Source organism: Triticum aestivum, chromosome 1D (assembly GCF_018294505.1).
Source record: "Triticum aestivum cultivar Chinese Spring chromosome 1D, IWGSC CS RefSeq v2.1, whole genome shotgun sequence".
In the NCBI taxonomy this organism is placed as follows: Eukaryota; Viridiplantae; Streptophyta; class Magnoliopsida; order Poales; family Poaceae; genus Triticum; species Triticum aestivum.
The window spans coordinates 485,731,875-485,754,526 of NC_057796.1; the positions used below are offsets into that span (position 1 = coordinate 485,731,875).

The window sequence follows — 22,652 nt, forward strand, 5'->3', positions numbered from 1 at the left end:
AAGTCTCTGGTGCCACAGGTCGGTGGAGACGGCGGCGAGCAAGGCGGAGTGGGGCTGGTGATCGTCGGCAGTGGGGCGAAGAGGATACAGGTCGCCGGAGCTGTTACATCGGAGGAGCACCGTCCCGGAAGTGAGATCCTTAATAGAGAAGCCAAATGGGTCAAATGAGACAGCAACAAAATTATCACGGGTGAAAGCACGAACTGAAATCAGATTTTTAATAAGGTGAGGCGAAATGAGCACATTGCGGAGAGTGAGAGAGGAGGAAGGGGTGGGTATGATGGCGTCGCCGGAGTGGGAGACGGGCATGGTGGTGCCATTGCCGACGATGATGCCGGGATGCGTGTTGGTGGAGAAGGGACGTGAGAGCATACCAGGGTCGGCGGCCATGTGAGAGGTGGCGCCGGTGTCGAAGAACCAGTCACCACCGCCGGAGTAGGGTTGCGGCATGAAGAGGAGGGCTTGCTGGAGCGAGGACATGTCCCAAGTGGCGGCGGGAGGAGTGGGCGTGGGTCCAGCGCCCGTGGCCGCGAGGAGCCCATGAGTGGAGGGGCGAGGGCCGAGCACACCGGCGCCAGAGGGTCGCGGCATCACGGGCCAGGCCTGGAAGGTGCCGGTCCAGGGGTTGAACCCCGGGAACAAGGGAGCTGGGTGGTGCATGGGTGCGCCAGCTGGCAGGGCGGGGGCGTGGCCGCTAGCCCCGCCGTGGCCGGCAGGAGGGCTGGAGCCACCGGTGCCGCCATTGCCGCCCTTGCGGCGCTTGCGGCCTCGCTGGCCGTTGTTGTTGTTGAAGGAGCCCGGGTTTGTCGGAGGAGCGGGCGGGGCGGGCGCTGGGGTGGGCGCGGGCGTGGCGGCGGCGCGAGCCGCGACGTGGAGCACGGTGGCGGGCTCATGGGCCGCCGCGCGATCGATGCGCCGCTCCTCCTGGAGCAGATAGGAGCGTGCCTGGAGAAACGTCGGAAGCTTGGTCTCGTCGTACGTCATGGTGCCGATGGCGTGACTGAACTTGTTGGAGAGGCCGCGCAGCATGTTGGAGACGAGGCCGCGGTCCGTGACGGCCATGTCGCAGTCGCGGAGGGTGTCGGCGAGGGTCTGCAGGCGGGTGAAGTAGTCCATGACGGAGAGGTGCTCCTGACGAAGAGAGTGGAACTCCTCGAGGGCGATCAGGCCGCGCTGAGTGCGGTTGTCCAGGAACAAGCTGCAGATGGCCGTCCATAGGGTGAAGGCAGAGGGTTGGTCCTGCGGAACCATACCTTGGAGCTCCGCGGAAAGCATGGTGTACAACCAGCGGACGATGCACCAGTCCACCTGAGTCCAGGCGATGTCGTGGCGGCGGTGCTTGGCGTCGACGGTGCCGTCGACGTGGTCGTAGATGCCGTATGACATGAAGAGAGAGTGGAAGAAGGAGCACCAGAGTTTGAAGTTGGGAGGGGTGAGGGTGAGGGTGACGGGGATTTGGCCATGGATGTTGAGAGTGAGGATGGTGGAGAGGGGAACAGAGAGGAGGCTAGCGGAGCGGAGAACGGATTGCTGGCCGAAGCGGCGAACGGGTTGGAGCCAGAGGAGCCACCGGAGGTCAGATCAGAGAGATCCATGGAAGGGAGGCGGAAGCGAGAGGTTTGGATCAGAAAGAGAACTAGGTATCTGATACCATGTAGTGGAACAATCACACGCACGCACTGTATATTCATTCAGAGTAGTACATATATATGAGTACAGAGGCACAACGTGCACACACTAAACTAACCAACCAAGTCCCTAGATCCTAGCTGCATGCGATCAGAGTGGAGGTGGAAGCGCAGGCAGTTGAGGGAGAGGGACGTGGTCACGTCGGTGCTGCATGAGCTGCATGTGCGGATGCATGCGTCCAACAGTCGTGAATGTGCTCGACCAGGTGCGGCATGCGAGTGAGCTGTCCACGCTGCCAGACAAGAGGCCCTTGCGCCATGCGGCAGCCAAACTGTGGAGCTTGTCCTCCTCCGCGCTTTACGGGTTATGCCGCTTTGACGTCGTCCACGCCCCGTTCGCCGAGTTTGTCTGGTCGAGCAATCCTCCCAGCCGACCGGGTGCGATTCTTCATGTGGTTGCTGGTTCAAACCCATGTACACACCATAGATGTGCTCTTGCGCAAGAACATCATCGATCGAGCCGCTGCGGGCTGCCCCCTATGCTCCAAGCCTCTCGAGACGGCCAACCATCTCATTCTATGTTTCTCCTTCGCTCGGTGCTTCTGGGAGGTGGTGGGGATGCCTGAGCCTGACTACAATAATGCTAAGGTCCGTCTACTACATTGCGTGCATCATCGGGAGCGAGGGCATCAGGTAGCAGTTCAAGCTTAAGTGTCATCGGGAGCGAGGGCACATAATGGTGTCCAAACTACAAGGTGTTCAAAATATGTGACATTATTAGTTAGTGTTGCTGCCGTGCATAGATAGGTATTTCTATTAGCTCGGGTGAAATTAATTGCTTCTTAGAATAATTCGGACCATGAACATGTGATCGGCTCGGTTCAAGATTGAATTCGTAAAAGACAGTTCACCAATGCGTGATATCTTACCCTGCGCTGGTCACCGAAAGTATCATGGTCTCCTCTGAACACATTGTCCACATACGTCATGACGCTCGTCTCGGAGGTCCCGCTGCTGAAGTGGAGCACGAGGACATTTCTCTCATCAAGCAGCTACTTGTGAAGGTAGTGAGCAACGGTCATCTTGGTCGGCTCGTCGAACATCCTCGTGACGAGCAGTCTGGCGAGCTCTGTGGCATTGAAGGTTTGCTTCCCTTGATGAACCGTTGTTGTAAAGCCACAGGACTATGACGATCGCCTAGTAGTAGCAGATCGCGTGACCGAGCTATGTATGCCTCGGTAGTCTCCTTGAGCTTCGTGAACACCATAGCTGTGATCTCAGCACGGAGCTCCCAGACAATACCATCAATTATGTGCACCTTGACACCCGGTGTAGGCTCCTTGGCCCCAAGGGATTGCGGACCGTTCTTGGTGTCCGTGGAAGTGCTCCTAGTCGCATGCGCCATCTTCTTGGCAGCTTTCTCCTAACAAAATAGGAATGGAAATAGAGCATGTTTCTCTTGAGACAAAAATAATGAACACCGCACATGGGTGTTTTCCTCGAGTGTGTGCATGCGGTGCACACTGTGGATCCACTAGACCGGTTGATGCTCTTGGCTCGCCTTAGGACGGTTTCGTGAGGCCACCGGAATAGATAATGTGCCCGGACCGCACCAGCTCACACTACAAGATCGTGCACTAGAAAAAAAAGTTTTTGAAACCGTTCATCCACTCAAAACTGAGCCAAAATAGAGTCAGACGGACAGGCCGGGCCCTATATACACGTGACAACGCTAGCCCCAACAAGGCAGCATCCAAAGAAGAAGAAGAAGAAGAAGAAGAAGAAGAAGCAGCGGATCCCTCTCCCTAGTCGTCCAGAACGATCGGCGCGCTCCGACAGGCGGCGAGGAGGCTTTGCTACCGGCTCGGGATATTTCTGATAGATCCTTCGGATCGGGTAGGCTAGAGTTTAGCGGTAGTTTATCTTTGTTTACTAATCTGTCTATGCATTTGTGAAGTGAGGACGCAGAGATGGGAGGAGGATACCTTCTCCTTGGCTCGATGAGTCCGACGGAGTGGCCATGGTGTAGGGCGACGGCAACGATGGTGAGTGGGCAGTACGGCGGTGGTGCTTCCCGTCGGCCTACGCTAACCCTAGATCGGTAGGGGTGTCGGTGGGGGGCTGCGGCGCACGGTGAACCTCGTGCCATGTGCGTCCGGCCCCCCACCTCTTTATGTAGCGCGGCGACAGGGGCCCACCAACCAGAGTTCGGTTGGGCGCCCCAGATCAGGGCGCGAGTCAAGGGCCCGTCGAACGTTGGGCTCGATCGGGAGGAGATCAACCTAACAATTTCTACTAACGAGATAACTAGAGAGGCTTCCACACCTTTAATGATGGACGCCGATAACTGCCACACGTGTGGCACAGTGGACACCCGACTACACGGCCCTATGTGGCATGCCCGGCAGGCAGCCCACACAACCCCGTGTGGGTGAACATTAGAACTACCCACACGTCCGGACGCAGCAACTTCGTACCACACACCGAACCAACAACAACTACTCACCCCCGCCCCGTACGTGTGGCACGAAGCAATTCCACCCAGATATTTTTTGATGGCAAATTTAGTTACCCCGGGATGGTAACTTTAGTTATCCTGGGATGGCAACTTCTCCATATCGTCTTTTTTTTGGGGGTTCGTTTAGGTTAATTATAGTTGCCATGTCTAATTAACGGCAGTTGCCATGTGTGATCAAATCATAGTTGCCGTGTGTGATTAACTAGTTGCCATGTGTGGTCAAACCATAGTTGCTATGTATGATAAAATATAGTTGCCATGTGTGATTAACTAGTTGCCATGTGCACCAGTAATTGTCATCTATTCACCGGGCGAGCGTCTTGTGTGCCGTTCGGGCAAGGAGCGTCCACACACGTGTGACACTAAATGATAACACCCACATGCCGCTGGGTGCTTACGTGGCTTTCCACCCAGATGGCAACCGCTTCAAAATTCGTGCAAATGGATCGAACGGCATCGAGTGCATGTGGGTGTGTTGATAAGCGCTACACGTGTGGGCGTTATCATTTGATTTAATGATTGATTGCTTAGTGCAGAAATTATTTGAAATTCGGTCATAGTGAGGGTCTCTCAACATTTATAGAGCTTCACGCATTTATTTGGAATTTAATACTTTGACCGGTCTCTTTCATTTCCTCTCCGTCTAGGTGAATAAGTCGAGTAAATAGCATAAAACTACTACTTTACAGGCTAGGGTTCAAGAAAACTACCGGTTTTTAATTTTTCTCAGATAATTACCAAACGAGGGGTCGGCTGTTTCAAAAAACCCAAAACGCTGAGTGCTTATCAATTGATTGTAATTATGACAGGTGGGCCCCATGCGTAAGAGCTCTAATTGTTTGACCATTTGTTTGACCGTTAGGTGTGGGCCTGCACACAAATTTAAGAAAGCAATCTGGTCCCTGCTTTTTTTGCAAAAAGCAATCGGGTCCCTGCTCTCAGACCAGGATCCATTGGTGCTCCTCTCGCTCCCGAGCTGGACCTCGTGGCTCCGCCTCCTCCGGCCGGTGAGCCGCCCGCCGCCGGCGCTCACCGGGGCTCAACCCTGGCCGTTGCCCCACCTCACCTCCTTCTCTCCTACCTCTCTACGCCTGCCGCCTAGCCGTGCTGCACGACGCCACCGGGCCAGTGGCTGCATCTACGCCGGCTCCCCATGGCGGGCTCAGGCCGTCGCAAGCCGCGCGCCATGGCTAGGGGCTCGGGCCGTCGCCAGCCGCGCCATGGCCAGTGGCTCAGGCCGCCACCAGTCGCGCGCCATGGCCAGGAGCGCGCCGACGAGCAAGGGCCGCCGCCAGCCGCGCCATGGCCAGGGGCTCGGGCCGCCACCAGCCGCGCGCCATGGCCAGGAGCTCCTCCACCTAGCCCGTCGCCCGACTAGAGAAGCCCGCCGTCGCGACGAGGAACGCGGCGGCAGAGCCGCCGCCTTTCGCTTGGCCGGCGATCTGGCCGCCGGCGAGCTGCCGGCGCAGTTCTTGATTGCTTTTTCCAGAAAGTATCAGGGACCCGATTGCTTTTTCCAGAAAACATCAGGGACCCGATTGCTTTTTCTAAAAAGATATAGGGACCTAATTGCTTTTTTTTAAACTTACATAGATACTGACATGTGGGTCCTACATGTAAGGTAACAGTCAAACAAACGGTTCTCTTATGTGCGGGTCCCACCTGTCATAATCACGATCAACTGATAAGCACTCAGCGTTTTGGGTTTTTTGAAACAGCCGACCCCTCGTTTGGTAGTTATCTGAGAAAAATTTAAAACCGGTAGTTTTTTGGAACCCTAGCCTGTAAAGTAGTAGTTTTATGCTATTTACTCTGAATAAGTCATTCGCGTAGTTCTATGTCGTCGATTTGAGCAATTAAATATGTGTTATATGTCAAAAAAAGTATATCACTAGATTTCTACACGGATGTAGTTTCTAAATATATATATTTTGTTACATATAATACATATTTAGATAGTTAAATCGTCCACCTAAAACTACGCGAATGACTTATTCACTGAGACGGAGGTAGTATTGTTTTGCTTGTGATCATGAAAGCTAAGCATGCTCAACGCTTATGAGAGAAAACAAAAGCGGACAAGTTTGAGTGCTAACTTCAAAACAAAGTATGGAACAATCCATGCTTTTATGGTTTGAGAGTTCCACCTCTACTTGCTACTCGTTTCAAGTTAAAAAAGTTTTGGCTAAATTTTTATTCTCAACTTCTATTCTCTTACGAAAATTTTCTATTTTCTTGATGCATTCAAACAGAAAAAATAGTTTAACATATACTATGATTAATTATCTAGACTTGACAAACAACTAGTGGTGCATGAATAGCAAATATAACTTTGTCCATATACATCTAATAAAAAAATATCATAACGTTAGAGTATCATTATTCATCGTAAAAATTCACTCAACAATGGATAAGTAATTGTTCTGCTCATAGAGAGCTAAATTTAAGTGGTTACGTTCATGTTTTAAGTTTTAAGGCATCAATTTTTTTTTGAACACGGCATCAATTTTATTAGATCTGCTGGAAAACCAGATTTTTTTTTAAAAAAAAAAACCTAAACCTTATCCCTCCACACGTAAAATCATATTTTTTTTTTCCGAAGATGCTCTGCTGTCCGAAACCGTAAGACGGCAGAAGTACAAATTGTTCCTTGGCAATATTTCTAGAGAGTTTTTCAAAAAAAAAAAAAAAATCAAGAGCGGGCCGGTTTTGGAGTTCTCTTTCTTCCTTGAGACCTTGAACAAGGCAGCAAACCGATCACAAATAGAGTCGGACGGACGGGCCCTATATACACTAGAGCCTCGCCCTCGTCGACGCACACCCGTGGCAAACGCTAGCCCCAACAACCGAGAAGAAGAAGAAGCAGCAGCGGATCCCTACTCGTCGAGAACAATGGCGGCGCTCCGACAGGCGGCGAGGAGGCTTTGCTACCATCTCGGGACAAAAACGGTACTCCTCCCTCTCCTACCTTTGATCCCTCTCGTTGCTGCGCTCCAGAACGGCGCCCGCTTTCTTTCCGCGGCGTGTCCATGGTAGAACCGTTGCTGCCGAATCCTCCATCCTTCACCCACCCAAATCCTGCGCGAACCCGAGCTGGGGTCGAAAATCCTAAATAAATCTTCCACTTTTGTTCCATGCATGCCAATCATCTCACTTCGGATTTGTGCGCGTTGCAGGGTCTTTTCGAGCCAACGGCTGCCCAGGAGAAAGCTATGTTGCAGGCCGCCCTGAAACGGTTCAAGTTTGATGCCAAGTATGTCGATGATGTGGCCCGCGACGTCTTCTGGGGGCTACGGAAGGACGGTGTTCAGCATATAACCCTTGCTGATGTGACCCACACTGTGCAGGCCTTGTCTAACGTGCAGACAAAATTAGGATGAAACTACAAGCAATAACTAGCTTTACAGTACAATGTTATAAGAGTCAATAGCTAGATTTACAGTACAATGTTAGTAGTCTACAAACTCTCGTGAACAAATGTAATATGATCTGCATACTTGCTATTTTCCTTCTTCGTAGTATTATTGATATAACATGCCTACCAGATTACGGTGTGGAGAAATCAAAGAGAAACACTCTGTAATTTCTCAGTTTTTTGGGTTGTCAGTGTGGTTTCGGTTGTCCGAGTTGTCGTGATTGGTGTGTTTTCCTCTCGTTAGGTTTGCAGGAGTAGTTTGTTGGGCGATCTGTTTTTGTTATTGTGTTGTTTCATGGTTCCATAGTAGTCTGCATGCCGTGTCAGGTTTTTGCTAGTTTGCCTCTCATAAACAAGTGGCAATTCTCTTCTGCTTAATTTGTCAAATTGCAGCTGTAGATTTTGCTGAATAACGAATTGTTACTTCCAAAGCTGAATAACGAATTACACCGTCTTTCGCTATTTAATCTCGTAATTCTTGAATACAAAAGTCTCGGCTTAACCCTCCACCTACATGGTATTCAACCAAGCACAGCAATCACAAGAACAAGCATAGGTTGCAAGAAATAATTAAACTACTAAAACAGAACACACACTACCACTATACATGGAAACTTCGTTGAGATTTCCACTAGTGAGGTGTGGCTCATATTTTGTCAATGTTGGGATAACCTGGACATAGAAAGCATTTTATGATGCTACAACTATCATCAAATATGAACGTAATTTGAAAACCAATGATATGTGAAGTACAGACTTCACATCCAGCAAGCTATAGGCAACTAAAGAAATAATTATGCAAACTGGGACATCCCTCGAGCTAGAACTGTCATTCATGCACAGCACAATGTATATCAGGGCGAGGCTTCATATTTTACAGAGTAGAAACTGGAAACGACGCGCACCGGAGGAAATTAAACTTGCAACACCTCGGGCCATCAGATACGTTTAACCCTTGGCTTTAGCGATGTAGTCAGTCCCGAATTAAGTGTGTGATTCAGTTGCTGGATACAGTGGGAACGGCAATAACAAGTCCACTCAAGTTCTTTTTTTTGGATTAGTTTGAATTGCTTACCACATATGTCACGTGATAGTCCACTCAGATTCTTAGCAAGGCATGCACGTATGTACGTACATGTGTTAAGCAGTTCGCAGAACTAAGTAGTGAGCACCCTCATATCGAATGCCAAATGCTCAAATGGAACTATACATCCAAAACTCATTAGGCCAATACTTACATGCATACAAATTGAAGTATAATTCAAATATGATTCAGACAGTACCACAGATGATGAAATTTTAGATGAAGCAAAAATATTTTGGCAAACATTAAGCAGGATGTCCAGACAAACCTACAAACGAAAGAAAATAATAGCTGATATTATACAAGTAAAAGAACACCAATTAATGAAATGAGCATGAAGCAAATTTTATTGCAAATGTGTATCTTCGCATATTTGTCTTTCTTCACTAAGCCATTCGAAAATGCGCAAGGGCACACAAGTGGGGGGGGGGGGGGGGGCATGCACCTGCGCGGCCGACCAGGTGCGTCCGTTGGCCCTGTGGTTCATGCACTTTTTTTCGAAAAGGGGGACAACCCCGGCCTCTACATCAGAGTGATGCATACGGCCACCTTTATTAGTAAGCAAATAGGTCCAACAAAAGTCTTAAAGTCTCAAACAAAAGATGCTCACAAAGAGCTAAGGAACAAAAATAAAGCCACAACCGGCTGGCAAAAGAAAGATAGGAAAACTAATTGCCTATCCTATTACATGACCGCCATCCAAACCGGTTGAAAATAGCCCGTGCTACCATCTCCCATCGGATAGATCCAGTAACCAAACGCTCCCTGGCCTTCGTCGGAGTGAGTAGCGACCACATACGGATCAACGCAGTGGCTCGGAAGATAACCTGCAAATAATGAGTATTTGTTGTTCTGTTAAAGACCAAATCATTTCTGCAATTTCAGATGGCCCATAATAAAACACATACTCCTACACGAATGTGTCTCGCTGTTTGGGGCTCAATCCCATCCAACCTTTTGTTTAACATAGTAGTGGACATGTTGATGATACTAATAGGGAGAGCTAAAGATAATGGCCAGGTTGGTGGACTCGTTCCGCATCTAGTTGATGGAGGAGTTTCCATCTTACAATGTGCGGATGATACCATCATCTTTATGGAGCATGATTTGGCGAAAGCTAGAAACATGAAGCTTCTGCTATGCCTTTTTGAGCAACTGTCGGGACTTAAGATTAACTTTAATAAAAGTGAATTTTTCTGCTTTGGGAGAGCTAAAGACGAACAAGAAGCTTATAAACAGTTGTTTGGATGTGAATTGGGTTCGATGCCGTTTACATATCTGGGCATACCGATTCACCATCGCAAGCTTTCTAATAATGAATGGAAGTGTATTGAAGATCGATTTGAAAAGAAGCTTAGTTGCTGGAAGGGCAAACTAATGTCATATGGAGGCCGACTAATTCTCATTAATTCGGTGCTCACAAGTATGCCAATGTTTCTTTTGTCCTTCTTCGAAGTCCCAGTTGGGGTCCGGAAAAGATTGGACTTTTATCGTTCTCGTTTTTTCTGGCAGAGTGATGAGTTAAAAAGGAAGTACAGACTCGCTAGATGGGATATTATCTGCAGGCCAAAAGACCAAGGGGGGCTGGGTATCGAAAATTTAGAGGTGAAAAACATATGCCTTCTCAGCAAATGGCTGTACAAGCTATCTGTAGAGACCGAGGCCACGTGGGCACATATTCTACGTAATAAGTACCTTCATTCTAAAACCATAGCTCAGGTGACAGTCAGATCGACCGACTCACCATTCTGGAAAGGTCTGATGAGAGTTAGATCAGCATTTTTCCACAGGGTAAGATTCATTATTGGTAATGGTACTTCAACGAGATTATGGGAGGATACATGGTTAGGGGAAACGCCTCTAGCTATTCAATATCCTTCTCTCTATAATATTGTTCAGCGTAGAGATGCTTATGTTGCAACAGCCAGACAAGTTGCGCTGGAAACTCACTCAGAATGAAGTATTTTCGGTAAAATCCATGTATGTGGATATTATTAATTCTGGCATTATCCCTAGATCTTTGCACATCTGGAAAGTCAAAGTGCCCTTAAAAATTAAAGTGTTTATGTGGTTTGTTCACAAGCAAGTCATTCTAACTAAGGACAATTTGGCTAAACGTAACTGGACAGGATCGCCGAGATGTAGTTTTTGTGATCATGATGAGTCTGTCAAACACCTCTTTCTCGATTGCCCGATGGCAAAAATATTATGGCGGCCTTTGCACATAGCTTTTAACATTACTCCTCCGAATACCATCCAGATGTTATTTGGGACGTGGTTGGATGGAGTACAATCAGGCACCGCGAATCTCATTCGTGTAGGAGTGTGTGCATGGGCTATATGGAATTGCAGGAACGATTTGGTTTTTAACAGAACAACACATATTCATTTCTTGCAGGTTGTGTTTCGGGCTACTACAATGCTCCGTATGTGGTTGCTACTCACTCAGACGGATGCTAGGGAGCATATGGTTACTGGGTCTATCCATTGGGAGACAGTAGCACGGAATATCTTCAACCGATTTGGATGGCGGTCATGTAATAGGATAGGAGTTTCGTTTCCTATCTCTTTTTCTATGCCGGTTGTGGCTATTCCGATCTCTTGCAGTTAGCTCTTGATGAGTGATCTTTTATTTTGTGAGACCGGTTGACTTTGTCAGACTATTTGCTTTTATTAATAAGATGGCCGCATGTATCTTTCTGATGCAGAGGCCGGGGGATAACCTCCTTTTCGGAAAAAAATGAATTGCATTTTCTTAGTTGAAAAAATTGTAATTGATATGACATGATTATAGAAATATGGAGCTGTCCGACACAAAAATTCTTCTACTGCAATTATATTGTCCTTTTTCCGACATAAATATACGCTTGTGGATTTGGTCTTCCTTTGTGTGTGCTCCGATCTACGCTTCTCTTAATCGGTGGCGATTGTTGTTTTGGCGTGCTGGTTTTATTGGGTCTTAGCACGACGACTTTCTGGTTGTCTATTATAACAAGATTTGCCCGACGTCGATGAGGGAGGGGTGATGACGATGGCGCGCCGTGTACTATCTTAACGGTTGATGAATACTCTGTCCGTTTCTAAATATAAGTAAGACCTTTTAAAGATTTAATGTGGACTACATACGAAGAAAAATGAGTAAATCTACACTCTAAAATATGTCTATATACATCTGTATGTATGTCCATATTGAAATCTTTAAAAGGTCTTATATTTAGAATTTAGAAACGGAGCGAGTAGATGGTTTCTCCGAAAAAGGAAAAAATAGCCTTGTGAAGTCTCTGATCCGGAAAACGCAACAAGGGAGAAACCGAGAGCGGGCCGGTTATGGAGTTGTCTTTCTTCATCGGCAAGGCCCCAGCAGACGATCACAAAAAAGAGACGGACTGACGGCCCGGGCCTTTATATACTGGAGCCCCCGGCCCAAACAACCGACACCTTGACCCAGGAAGAAAAAGCAGCAGCGGATCGAGTCGGCGAGATCAATGGCGTTGCTCGATGTCGTGGCTTGGAGGCTTTGCGACCTCGTGCTCGGGAGATTAAGGGTACCTCTTCTCTCCTAGCTTCGACCCCTCTTCCTGCTACAAATCTTACTATTTCCGATTTGGGGCCGAAAATCTTCATTAAATCTTCAAACTTGGGCCGAAAAAAATCTTCAAATCTCTCATCTCTGTTCCTTGCAAATCTTACTTCGATTTGTGTGTTGCAGGGTCTTTTCGAGCCAACCGCTGTCGGGATGAACGTCGATGATGTGGCTCTGGCGGTCTTCAACCATCTTCGGAACAATCCAACGGAGGGTGATAAAGATTTACCCCTTGCTGAAGTGACCAGAATTTTCAAGGCTTTGTCTGAGGTGCAGAATAAAGATGGTGCCGCTACAAGCAATATCGCCTCCTTGCACTAAAGAACCGAAGAATGGCACGAAGCTGTTTTATTACAGTACAATACTCCTACTAGAAGTGTACTAGAATGTCCTGTCAACGTATGTAATGTTAATTTTGGATCTTTCCTGCTTTCTTGCCTCGCCTATGAACATCTATTGTAGGTTTTTGCTCGATGATGGTACTCCTTGTTTCCTTGAATTATTAATATCATATGGTAATAATGGATGGGTGGTTTGAAAGAAAAGAAAAAGAATTCCTAGCACATTGTAGTGGTGGTTAAAGCCATTGATGGATCAAGTATCGTCCTTAGGGCATGTCCACACTGGGCGTTTGAAGGCGTGTCGGGGTTTCTTTCCCACCGATATCCCGATCGATTGGTAGTTGGATCCTTCAAATCCTGGCTTCGGACGAGGGCCGCGAGGCACAAAGAGATGCGTCAGACATTTCCTTCTTTTTTCCCGCATGTGGCACATGAACAGTTTAATTAGCATACAGTTAGCAGCTAGTGCCCCTGGATAGCGTGTTGGAAGATAAGCTCTTGGATATTTTCTAATTAAGGCAAATATACCAGCGGCACGACAAGTTGCAAAGAATGACCACTATGATGCCTCAAGTTGAAAAATACACAAAAGTAGTGCCTAAACTTGTCTTTTGGTGCATATAGGATGCAAACTTCATCTGCAGCCGTATACGACGCCAGAGTGGCATGACAGCATGGCGGCGGGCCCACTGTCAGTGAATGGGCATATGGCTTGAGCAATTCTTTTTTGCAAAACCCCCCTGATTTAGCAAGAAGCTGGTAAAAAGGACCCGAAATGCCACATTGCATGTCTATGACCGCAGGGCCCACCTGTCGTGAGCAATACAAATGCATAATTATAAAATAGTGCATACTGGGGATCAAATTTGCGTCCTCACGCAATGCCACTATAGGTGCTAGCGGCTACAACAGATGACCTTATATGTGTTGGAAAAATAACAAAGCTATATTATTTTGGAACGGGCACGGTAAGGGGCCTACAAGTGTTGTAGTCAGTGCGGCCTGTTTTTGATATGTTACTTTTTTCCCTTTTGGATTATTTTTTAAATATGTCAATTATGATCAAAATAAACAAGAAAATTTAGAATATTCATGCATTATCAATAATTTACAAACAAATAAAATAGCCTACTTTTAAAATTATTCACATATTATTTTAAATAACACTCATATAAATAAAAGTATTTCTGAATTTTATTTTTTCCCTTAACTTAAAGAAGTGTTCACATATTTAATAAATAATATTAACGTAATATATATAATTTTCAACATTTTAATAAAATAGTCATGTAGTGCATGCATATGTTTATGCTTTAAGAAAGGAAAACTCTTGGTTTTGACCGACTGATTTCTCTCGCCTGATAAATCGCCTCCAGCACGCGACGCGTGTCCTGTCATGGCCACCAACCGCTCGTCTCTCCCAACCTTATCCCCTCGCCATGCCCATCCAGATTTCTTCTGAGTCTTCGTCTTCCCTCGCCTCTCTCCATCTCACATCTCGCTGCTGCCCCGCCCACCATCTTTTCCCTGCCCACCATCTTCTCTCATCTCTCGCTGCAAGCGGCTTCCGGCGAACCTCACGTTGCCTGCTGCCACGTCGGCGGCAGAGCTGCGTTGCAGCAGGGCAAAGCACGAGGACGCCGCAGCCGCGCCGGCGGCGGAGCTACGTTGCAGCAGGGCTAAGCACAAGGAAGTTGCTGCCATGCCGGCGGCAGAGCTGCGTTGCAGCAGGGCGAAGCACGAGGACGGCGCAGCCGCGCCGGCGGCGGAGCTGCGTTGCAGCAGGGCTAAGCACGAGGAAGCTATTGCCGCGCCAGCGACGGAGCTGTGTTGCAGCAGGGCGAAGCACGAGGATGCTGCTGCCTCACCGGCGGTGGAGCTGCATTGCGGCAGGCGAAGCACGAAGAAGCTGCCGCCACGCCATCACACCGTTGCTGCCACGCCGGTGATGGAGCTGCGTTGCAGCAGGAGAAGCACGTGGCGCTGCTGCCACATCCGGCGGTGGAGCTGTGTTCCGGCAAGAGAAGCACGGGGACGCTGCTGCCACGCCCACCGGTGGTGCTGCGAAGGCTATGGAGGACGCCGCTGCCATGTCCGACAGTGGATCTGCATTGCAGCAGGTCGCCAGTTGCAGATGCAGTGCCACAATCCAGCAGTGATGCGTTCAGTGCGTCTCGCCGGAGTTCGTCGCCCTACCCAACACTCCCCGTGTGCGTGGAAGAGAAGAGAGCGTGGGGGTTTTTTTATGTTGTTATGTGGGAGCAAGTGCATCTCGCCGGAGCTCGTGGCCCTACCCAGCACTCCCCGTGTGCGTGGAAGAGGAGAAGAGAGCGTGGGGGAATTTTTCTGTTGTTATGTGGGAGCAGGACGAAGCTGCGGCAGCGTCTGCGTGAGAAAGATGCGAGCATAAATCCAACGGATGTGGGGCCTAGATTGGACGGCTGCCGAGCCGACTGATTTCCCCTGAAATCAGCCGGCTTACGCTAAGAAAAGGTTTATGTTGTTTTCAAAGTGTTCACATGTTTTATAAAGTTTTTGTGCTTTCCAAATAATATTAATATTTTATTTAATTAATATAAATATTTTTATATTTCAAAAATATTATTTTATTTCTATGCAATTATTTATAGCACACAAATATTTATAAATATGAAGCATGTTTATAAAAGACTAATTATCCTGTATAGATGCTAAAATAAAACAGTTTTGCTAAAGTACATCTAGATGTGCTCTAAGAATTGTATATCTAAACCTATGTCATTGATTTTACGCTTAGATTCATGCAAGCATTATCTTTTTTTTCCTTTTCTTTCTATCTTAATTTTTTTTGCGGGAGGGAAAGAGTTTTATTCCAAAATGAAAAGGTTACAGTCAAGAGGCAAGAGTTCCTCTATACATGGGGGTTCTCTGTTTAGCCATACAGCAGTGCTACACTCAGTACGACTATATGTCGCCAATCGATCTGCTACCCTATTTTGTTCCCTACTAAGCTTCTGAGGAATAAACTCCCGGCTTCCCATCAATGCTTGGATTTCCGCAACCAGATGACCATATGCTGAGCGAGCTAGGCCATCACCCTGTAAGCATGCTAAGGCCTCGGAAGAATCAGACTGCACAATAATTGGCAAGTTTGAATGTTGCAAAGCAAGAGCCATGCCCTACATGAGACCGTGGATCTCCGCCTCAAGAGCATCATTACAATTAAACAAAAATCTGTATGCAGCAAAGATCACGCTCCCATCCTGCTTTCTGAGAATCATTCCCGTTGCAGCCGTTCCATCATCAGAGAGAAAAGATCCATCCACTGAGAGGGCTACAAAACCAGCCGGGGGTAGCGGCCATGGCAGGGTCGGCTTGGGAAGCTTGACTGTCCTAGGCTTAGAAACCTCGATCGGCATCTTGCCCTTTAAAATTTCCTCTGTGGTGTATCGCTTGGCCTGGTCAATCGAGTTCATATAGCTCTCAAGATAATCACATGAAATTTCAGGGGGTGGAACCTCCTTGCTATGCACCTGATCTGAATGTAGCTGCCAAATACGCCATATTAACATAATAACTCTGTCTCGCACATCCTTTGAGCATACTGCCAACACGTTCAGAAGCCATTCTTTACCCGAGTCAATCAACACATTCTTTTCTGGAAGAAGCCAACGTTCCCTCATCAAATCCCATAAAATAACAGCATGATTGCATGCAATGAGAGCGTGGAAACTGCTCCTCCTCAACGCCACATAGAGGACAAGTACTTCTTGTAGACAAATGTCTGTACACTTTATTTTGGTTTGTTGCCAATGCACCGGACGCCGCTTTCCAAGCCATGATTTTCATTTTCTGAGGAACAGACGCATTCCAAATATATCTCCAAATTGGCCGCTCGCCGTCCGGTATACTACTTGATGCACCAACAGCAAAGGCCTCATCATGATCTGACGTGGCCAATCTATACGCACTTCTAACTGTGAAGCGGCCGCTCTTCTCTGGAAACCAAGCAAAGAAATCCATCCGGTTCCGGGGGGACGTGCGGATCTTCACAATTTCTTGTATATCCATTGGCCAAAAATGATCACTTAATCTTTGCATAATCCAAGCGCCATGATCATCCAAAAAATCCGCTACCCAGTTGAAACGACAATTTCTCTTCGGTGCTATTGGCCTAAAATCAGGCCTACGGGGAATCCACGGATCTCGCCATGTTCTAATCAAGGAGCTGTCCCCTACTCGCCATATAAGACCTTGTTTAACAAGGTCCAAACCATGCAAAATTCCTTTCCACACCGCCGAAGAGTTACCCGAAAAGACCGTGTCCAATAAATTACCTCGTGGGTAGTACTTAGCTCGCAAGAGACGTGCACATAAGCTGTCCGGGGTATCAATCAACCGCCATGCCTGCTTGGCCAGTAGTGCTTGATTGAAAGCCCTCATATCTCGAAAACCCATGCCACACTTACATTTGGGCAGTCGCAATTTATCCCAGCTAAGCCAAGCCATTTTCTTCTTCCCATTCTCAACGCCCCACCAATATTGTCTCATGAGACGAGTTAAATCATCACAAACTGAGGTTGGCAGACGAAAGACACTCATCACATAATTGGGCATAGCTTGAGCCACCGACTTGATCAAAATTTCTTTCTCACCCACAGACATGTATCTCTCACTCCAATCCACAAGCTTCTTACTCATGTTAGCTTGTAGTGTTTCAAACCTTCCTTTATGCATCCTTCCTTCTGGCACCGGAAGACCCAAATATTTTGGATCAAAGACCTCTTGTGAAATCTCCAAGACACTCTTTACTTCATTTGAAACAGCTTGCAAGCAATTATCAGAAAAAAAGGATGGAACATTTTGCAGGGTTAATGAGTTGACCCGTCGCTGATGCATAAGTGTTCAACAAACCTTTAACAATATTTGCCTGTTGGCCCGTAGCCTGAAAGAGAAGCATCGTATCATCCGCAAACAAGAGATGAGATATAACAGGTGCACCTCTACGTATCTGAACACCTTCCAAACCAACATCCATACAAGCCTTACTGATGAGAGCGGACAGTGCGTCAGCAATAAAGAGGAATAAAAAAGGTGAAAGTGGATCACCTTGACGGAGGCCCCTTGGAGGACTGAAGCAATCCAATAATCTTCCATTAAATTTCACAGAGTATTTCACAGAAGTCACACATGCCATAATCCACGAAATCTATTGAGCCGAGAAGCCCCATTTAGCGAGGGCCTTCTCCAAAAAAACCCAGTCCACACGATCGTATGCCTTGGAGAGGTCTAACTTGTAAGCACAACATGCATGGTTATTCCTCAAGGACTGAATATAATGAATGCACTCAAAAGCAATAATAGAGTTATCAGAGATAAGTCATCCAGGAATAAAAGCGCTCGGGTTCTCTGAGATGAGATCCGTGAGTAAGGGCTGAAGACGGTTAACCAGACATTTGGAGACAATTTTATACACCACGTTACACAGACTGATTGGCCTAAAATCCTTTAAGTCCTTTGCGTGAGGCACCTTAGGAATTAGGACAATTGTTGTATCATTAACGCCATCAGGCATAATCCCTGTACGAAAGAACTCCAAAACTGCAGCAATAATCTCCGTTTTCAAAACTTCCCAATTACGCTGATAAAAACGTGTCGGGAATCCGTCCGGTCCCGGGGCCTTAAGAGGTCCAATTTGAAAAAGGGCGTCCGACACTTCTTTCTCAGAAAACTGAGCACACAAAATGTCATTCATATCCTGTGTAACCTTTGGGGCTATGCAAGCAAGAACAACATCGGGAGTTAAAGTCGGATCTTTAGAGTAAACCTCTTTAAAATAAGACACCGCCATGCGTTCCATATCTGAAGGAACTGAGCACCAAGATCCGTACGTCCTGCTTGCGGAGTCGCTGGATATGGTTTCTACGAGCCCTCCAAACCGCTCGCCTGTGCAGGTATCTAGTGTTTCTTTCCCCTTCTTTCAACCATGTGATACGGGAGCGCTGCAACCAAAGCATCTCCTCGCGATAGAGGAGTTCATCAAGCTCATTCATTTTTAACCGAATAGTAGCACGGTCAGCATTAGTAAGCTGCAAATTTGAGAGCTCTCTACGTAGCTTCTCAATATCTCTCATTACGTGCCCAAAGTTTTGCTTACTCCACACCCTTAGATCATTCATCATTTGCTTAAGAGATTCATTCACTGATCCAAGATTTCCAGCAGGACGTTTCCTGGCCCATGACTGGGCAATCACTACCGGGAGCGCATGGTGCCTCTCCCACATAATCTCATAGCGGGGTGGTGCACGCCTTGTATCTCTATCACACACAGCTGTCTCAATCAAGACCCGGCAGTGGTCAGAACAAGAGGATGCCAAGTGGACCACCCTAGCAGTCGGAAACATGTCCCGCCAGGCCTCGTCCGCACACGCCCTGTCCAAGCGGACTTTCACATTCCGATCGCCTTGCTGCCCATTATCATACGTGAAGGGCACTCCTGAAAAGCCCAAGTCCTCCAACTCACACGTCAAAAGGCAATCCCGAAAAGCATTCATTTGATTCTCAGAACGCAGCGTCAAAGAAAAATGTTCATGCTGCCATAATGCTTCATTATAATCACCACAAACGATCCATGGTTCCTGCGATATGGCACGCAGGTTTGTCAAATGGTCCCACATCAGATGACGATTCTCCACCCGTGATTCGCCATAAACAAATGTCGCACGACAAGTCTGGTCATTGCTATTATCCACCACTCGAACATCAATAAAGCTCGCACATGAATCCAACACGGTGACTTGTAGAGATTCATCCCAGAATAGAGCCAAACCTCCACTCCGACCATTGCTGCACACACCTGCAAAACCCTTCATACACAACCTCCACTTCAACTTTTCCATCTTCGCTGACGATTGCCTTGTCTCACAGAGAAAAACAACCTTGGGGAAATTGGCTTTTGCGAGGGCCAACAGCTCCTGAATTGTCCGGCGGTTCCCAGCCCCCCCCCCCCCCCCCCCCCCCCAGTTCCATGATAAGATATTCATTGTTCCTGGCGGCGCCCCTCGAGGGAGCCCGCCAAATTAGCCGGAACATCATCTCCACTGTTTCCAGTTTTCGCGTGTTTACTGCTTGAACTATTAGTAGGGGACTCAACATGCAAGTCCTCTCCTTTACCATCTGTGATTGCTAGCAACCCTGGATTAAAGGTCGTGCCTAGGTTGCCATCATTTGCCATAGGCTCCAGAACCAATCTTTTCCTAGCATTCCTGTCTACATCCATGGACGCAATGACAAACTTTTCTGGTCTGCTAGCCGTGTCAGTAGTCACCGGGTCGACCACTTCCTTGGTCGCACGTCTTTCCACGGCCGTCCCTGCACCCTGCTTCACATTGGCAGGCCTGCACTGATGCGTTGCAGCCCCTCCATATATGTTCCAGGAGCTTTGTTCAGGTTCAAAACGTGCCTTGTTTGGAGGATCGGCGTACAGCCAGTCACCAAACTTCATATTTTTCGCATCATGAACACCAGTTCCACACTCCTTGTAATCATGACCCACTAATCCACAAACCTTGCAGAATTTAGCCAGTTTTTCATACCGAACCAAGAAAACCTGTCGTTCTTTTCCTCTGACAATACTGACAAACTTAGTCAGCGGCTGTCTCACATCATGAAGCACCCGAACTCTGACATAATCGCCTCTCGTGTTCCCGCTCAAGCGCATCTCCAGGATTTTTCCGGCGTTTCGTAATAACTTTTCCACTAGATCTTCCTTGCAATACCCGTCAGGTAATTTATGAACTTGAAGCCATATAGGCATGTGCACAATACTCACAGATTCCGTCATGCTGAACCCATCATAAGGGCTTAGCAAAACAGCCCAATTTCTGAATAACCATGGCCCTTGCTCCATAATTCGTTCCCAATCGCCGAGACAAGATGCCTGAACTACGAAGAGATTGGCGCCTACAGGACGGAAGCGGACCTCTTTTGACGTGTTCCACGCAACTCGCATTCCCGGTAGAAGGCGGTTTGGCTAAAAAAAATCTCAGTGTGAACCCTAGCGAGGGCTAGCCACATAACGCTCTCCTTCAGGGACGGATCATCCTCATCTATCTCAACATCATCGAAAACAGCATCGTTCAGGTCCAATTGGTCGAAGAACTCACCCAAATCACATCTATCTTCATCCCTCCTCGATCCTCCACTTGTTGCTGACTGAGCATCAGTAGCCTCCGCCATGAGACCTTCACACGAGCCCTCGTCGGAAACTCTGGGGTATATCGGGGGAGGGATACCACGTAGCGTGGGGATCCCCAGGTCAGACTTGGTCGCTAGCGGCCAAGGCAGTGAAGAGACTCAATGGCGGCGAGTCGCCAGAGAGGAGAGAAACCCTAGCGCTGCGTGTTTTGCACGCAAGTTCCAACGACGAGAATTCTTTCTATCTTAATTGAGTCACTTAGATGTGCAATAACTAGAGCACATCTAGATGTGCCATAGACAAAACCTAAAATAAAATTACTCGGCTACAGTCGCTAGCTCCGTAGACTTCATTGTATGAGGTCGTGGGTTCGATCCCAACGCCCTCACACACACGTACGTGCTTTTTCAAAATGTTTTATGAAAATAAAATTACAACGCTCTAGTCGCCACGCTGGCATTGCATACGGCTACGGATGAAATCTACACCGTATATGCATCAAAAGACATGTTTGGGCACTACTTTTATGTATTTTTCAACATAAGGCACCAAAGTGATCATCCTATGCAACTTGTTGTACCACTGATGTATTTGCCTCTTTCTAATTGAAATTCTCTCCATAAGCGCCTGGTCAGGTGGCCAGCGTTGTAGACGGCCTTAAAAAGCGATGTTCATTGTCCATATTGTCCATTTTATGTTTTTTTCTTTGCAAGTCCTTCTCGTATGTATGTTTTGGACAAAGGTTCATGAGTACAACTAATAGATCGATGCTTAGGTCATCTTCAACGTGAACCCTTAAACCGTCCGCAATCGTGGACCGAGCGGTCTAGTTGTCCGTTTTTCCATAAACCGAACGCAAATCAAGGGGGCTTTCGGGCATCTACACCACTACCACATAAGCATCGGACACCCAAGAGCAACCCGAAAACTTCTCACGGGCCTGCGCCCTCTCCTGCGCGAATCGGTTGTCGTTCATTCATTTTGGCCCGAGTCGCATTCATGCCGGCCAAGAGTGGATGAGGCATCTCACTGGAATCAACATTAAAGCGGGGTGCCTACCAGGAGCATCGGTCGTGCCATGTCTCAGTCTCCACGCATTTTCTATAATTTATGTAGTTTTCATTCTATATTTGACATTAAGTATATATGGCGCTACTAGGAAAGACTCTACTGTTAGCGCGCTGTAGCTAACTGATAGTAGTAACCCGTCTTTTAGCAGTAGTGCGGGGTAGGACTAGCTGTAGCGCCGGGTACTACCCTGCTCCACTATTATACCTGCGTATTTTATTTCTGCATATTTATGTTGTATTTATACACCCTTATACAATTTTTTATACATTAGCAATGATATAGAACTCATCATCATCGTAGTGATATAACAATGTCTCACCATAATGATCATCATAAGTTAACCACTACTAATTGTTATCATTCTAGGTAAATAACTTCTTAGCACATGAAAAGTACTAGGACCTACTCCTGTCTCTAAACTAATAATTCAATACAATAATTGTCCCGAATACAACAATGATACCGATCACACATGAATTAAATAAAATGAATGTAAAATTGGCCGGTGCCTTTGCCAATGGTGCTCAATGCCGTTGGCCATGCCTTTGTCAATGGTGCTCAATGAGGTCCTCCTGAAGCTGATGGTGGGTGTTTGCGTCTTCAGTCTGCCGGTATGTCTAAAGGAATGCTTTTATGCGGTTAGGGTCTCTAGCTGGCTTCACACAGCTATCGACATTGTTGTAGAAGAACTCCAAGTTCATGTCCCTCTCATCTTTGATGATCATGTTGTGAAAAATCACACCACATGTCATGATGTTGTTCAGGGTTGGCTTTGTCTCAAAAATGAGCAGGGCCACGAACAATGGCAAATCTAGATTGCAAAACTCCAAAGGCTC

At 47.3% G+C, this 22,652-nt stretch overlaps 1 protein-coding gene across 1 annotated transcript; it reads right to left on the reverse strand.

Annotated features, from left to right (window-relative positions):
• Positions 1 to 590: 590 nt before the first annotated feature.
• LOC123161280 (uncharacterized) lies at positions 591 to 1,581 on the reverse strand. Its single transcript, XM_044579131.1, has 3 exons — positions 881 to 1,581; positions 659 to 847; positions 591 to 603 (listed from the first exon to the last, which is right to left on the reverse strand). The coding sequence occupies exons 1-3, from the start codon at positions 1,384 to 1,386 to the stop codon at positions 591 to 593; spliced, it is 708 nt and encodes a 235-aa protein (XP_044435066.1). The 5' UTR covers positions 1,387 to 1,581.
• Between the last annotated feature and the right edge of the window lie 21,071 nt (positions 1,582 to 22,652).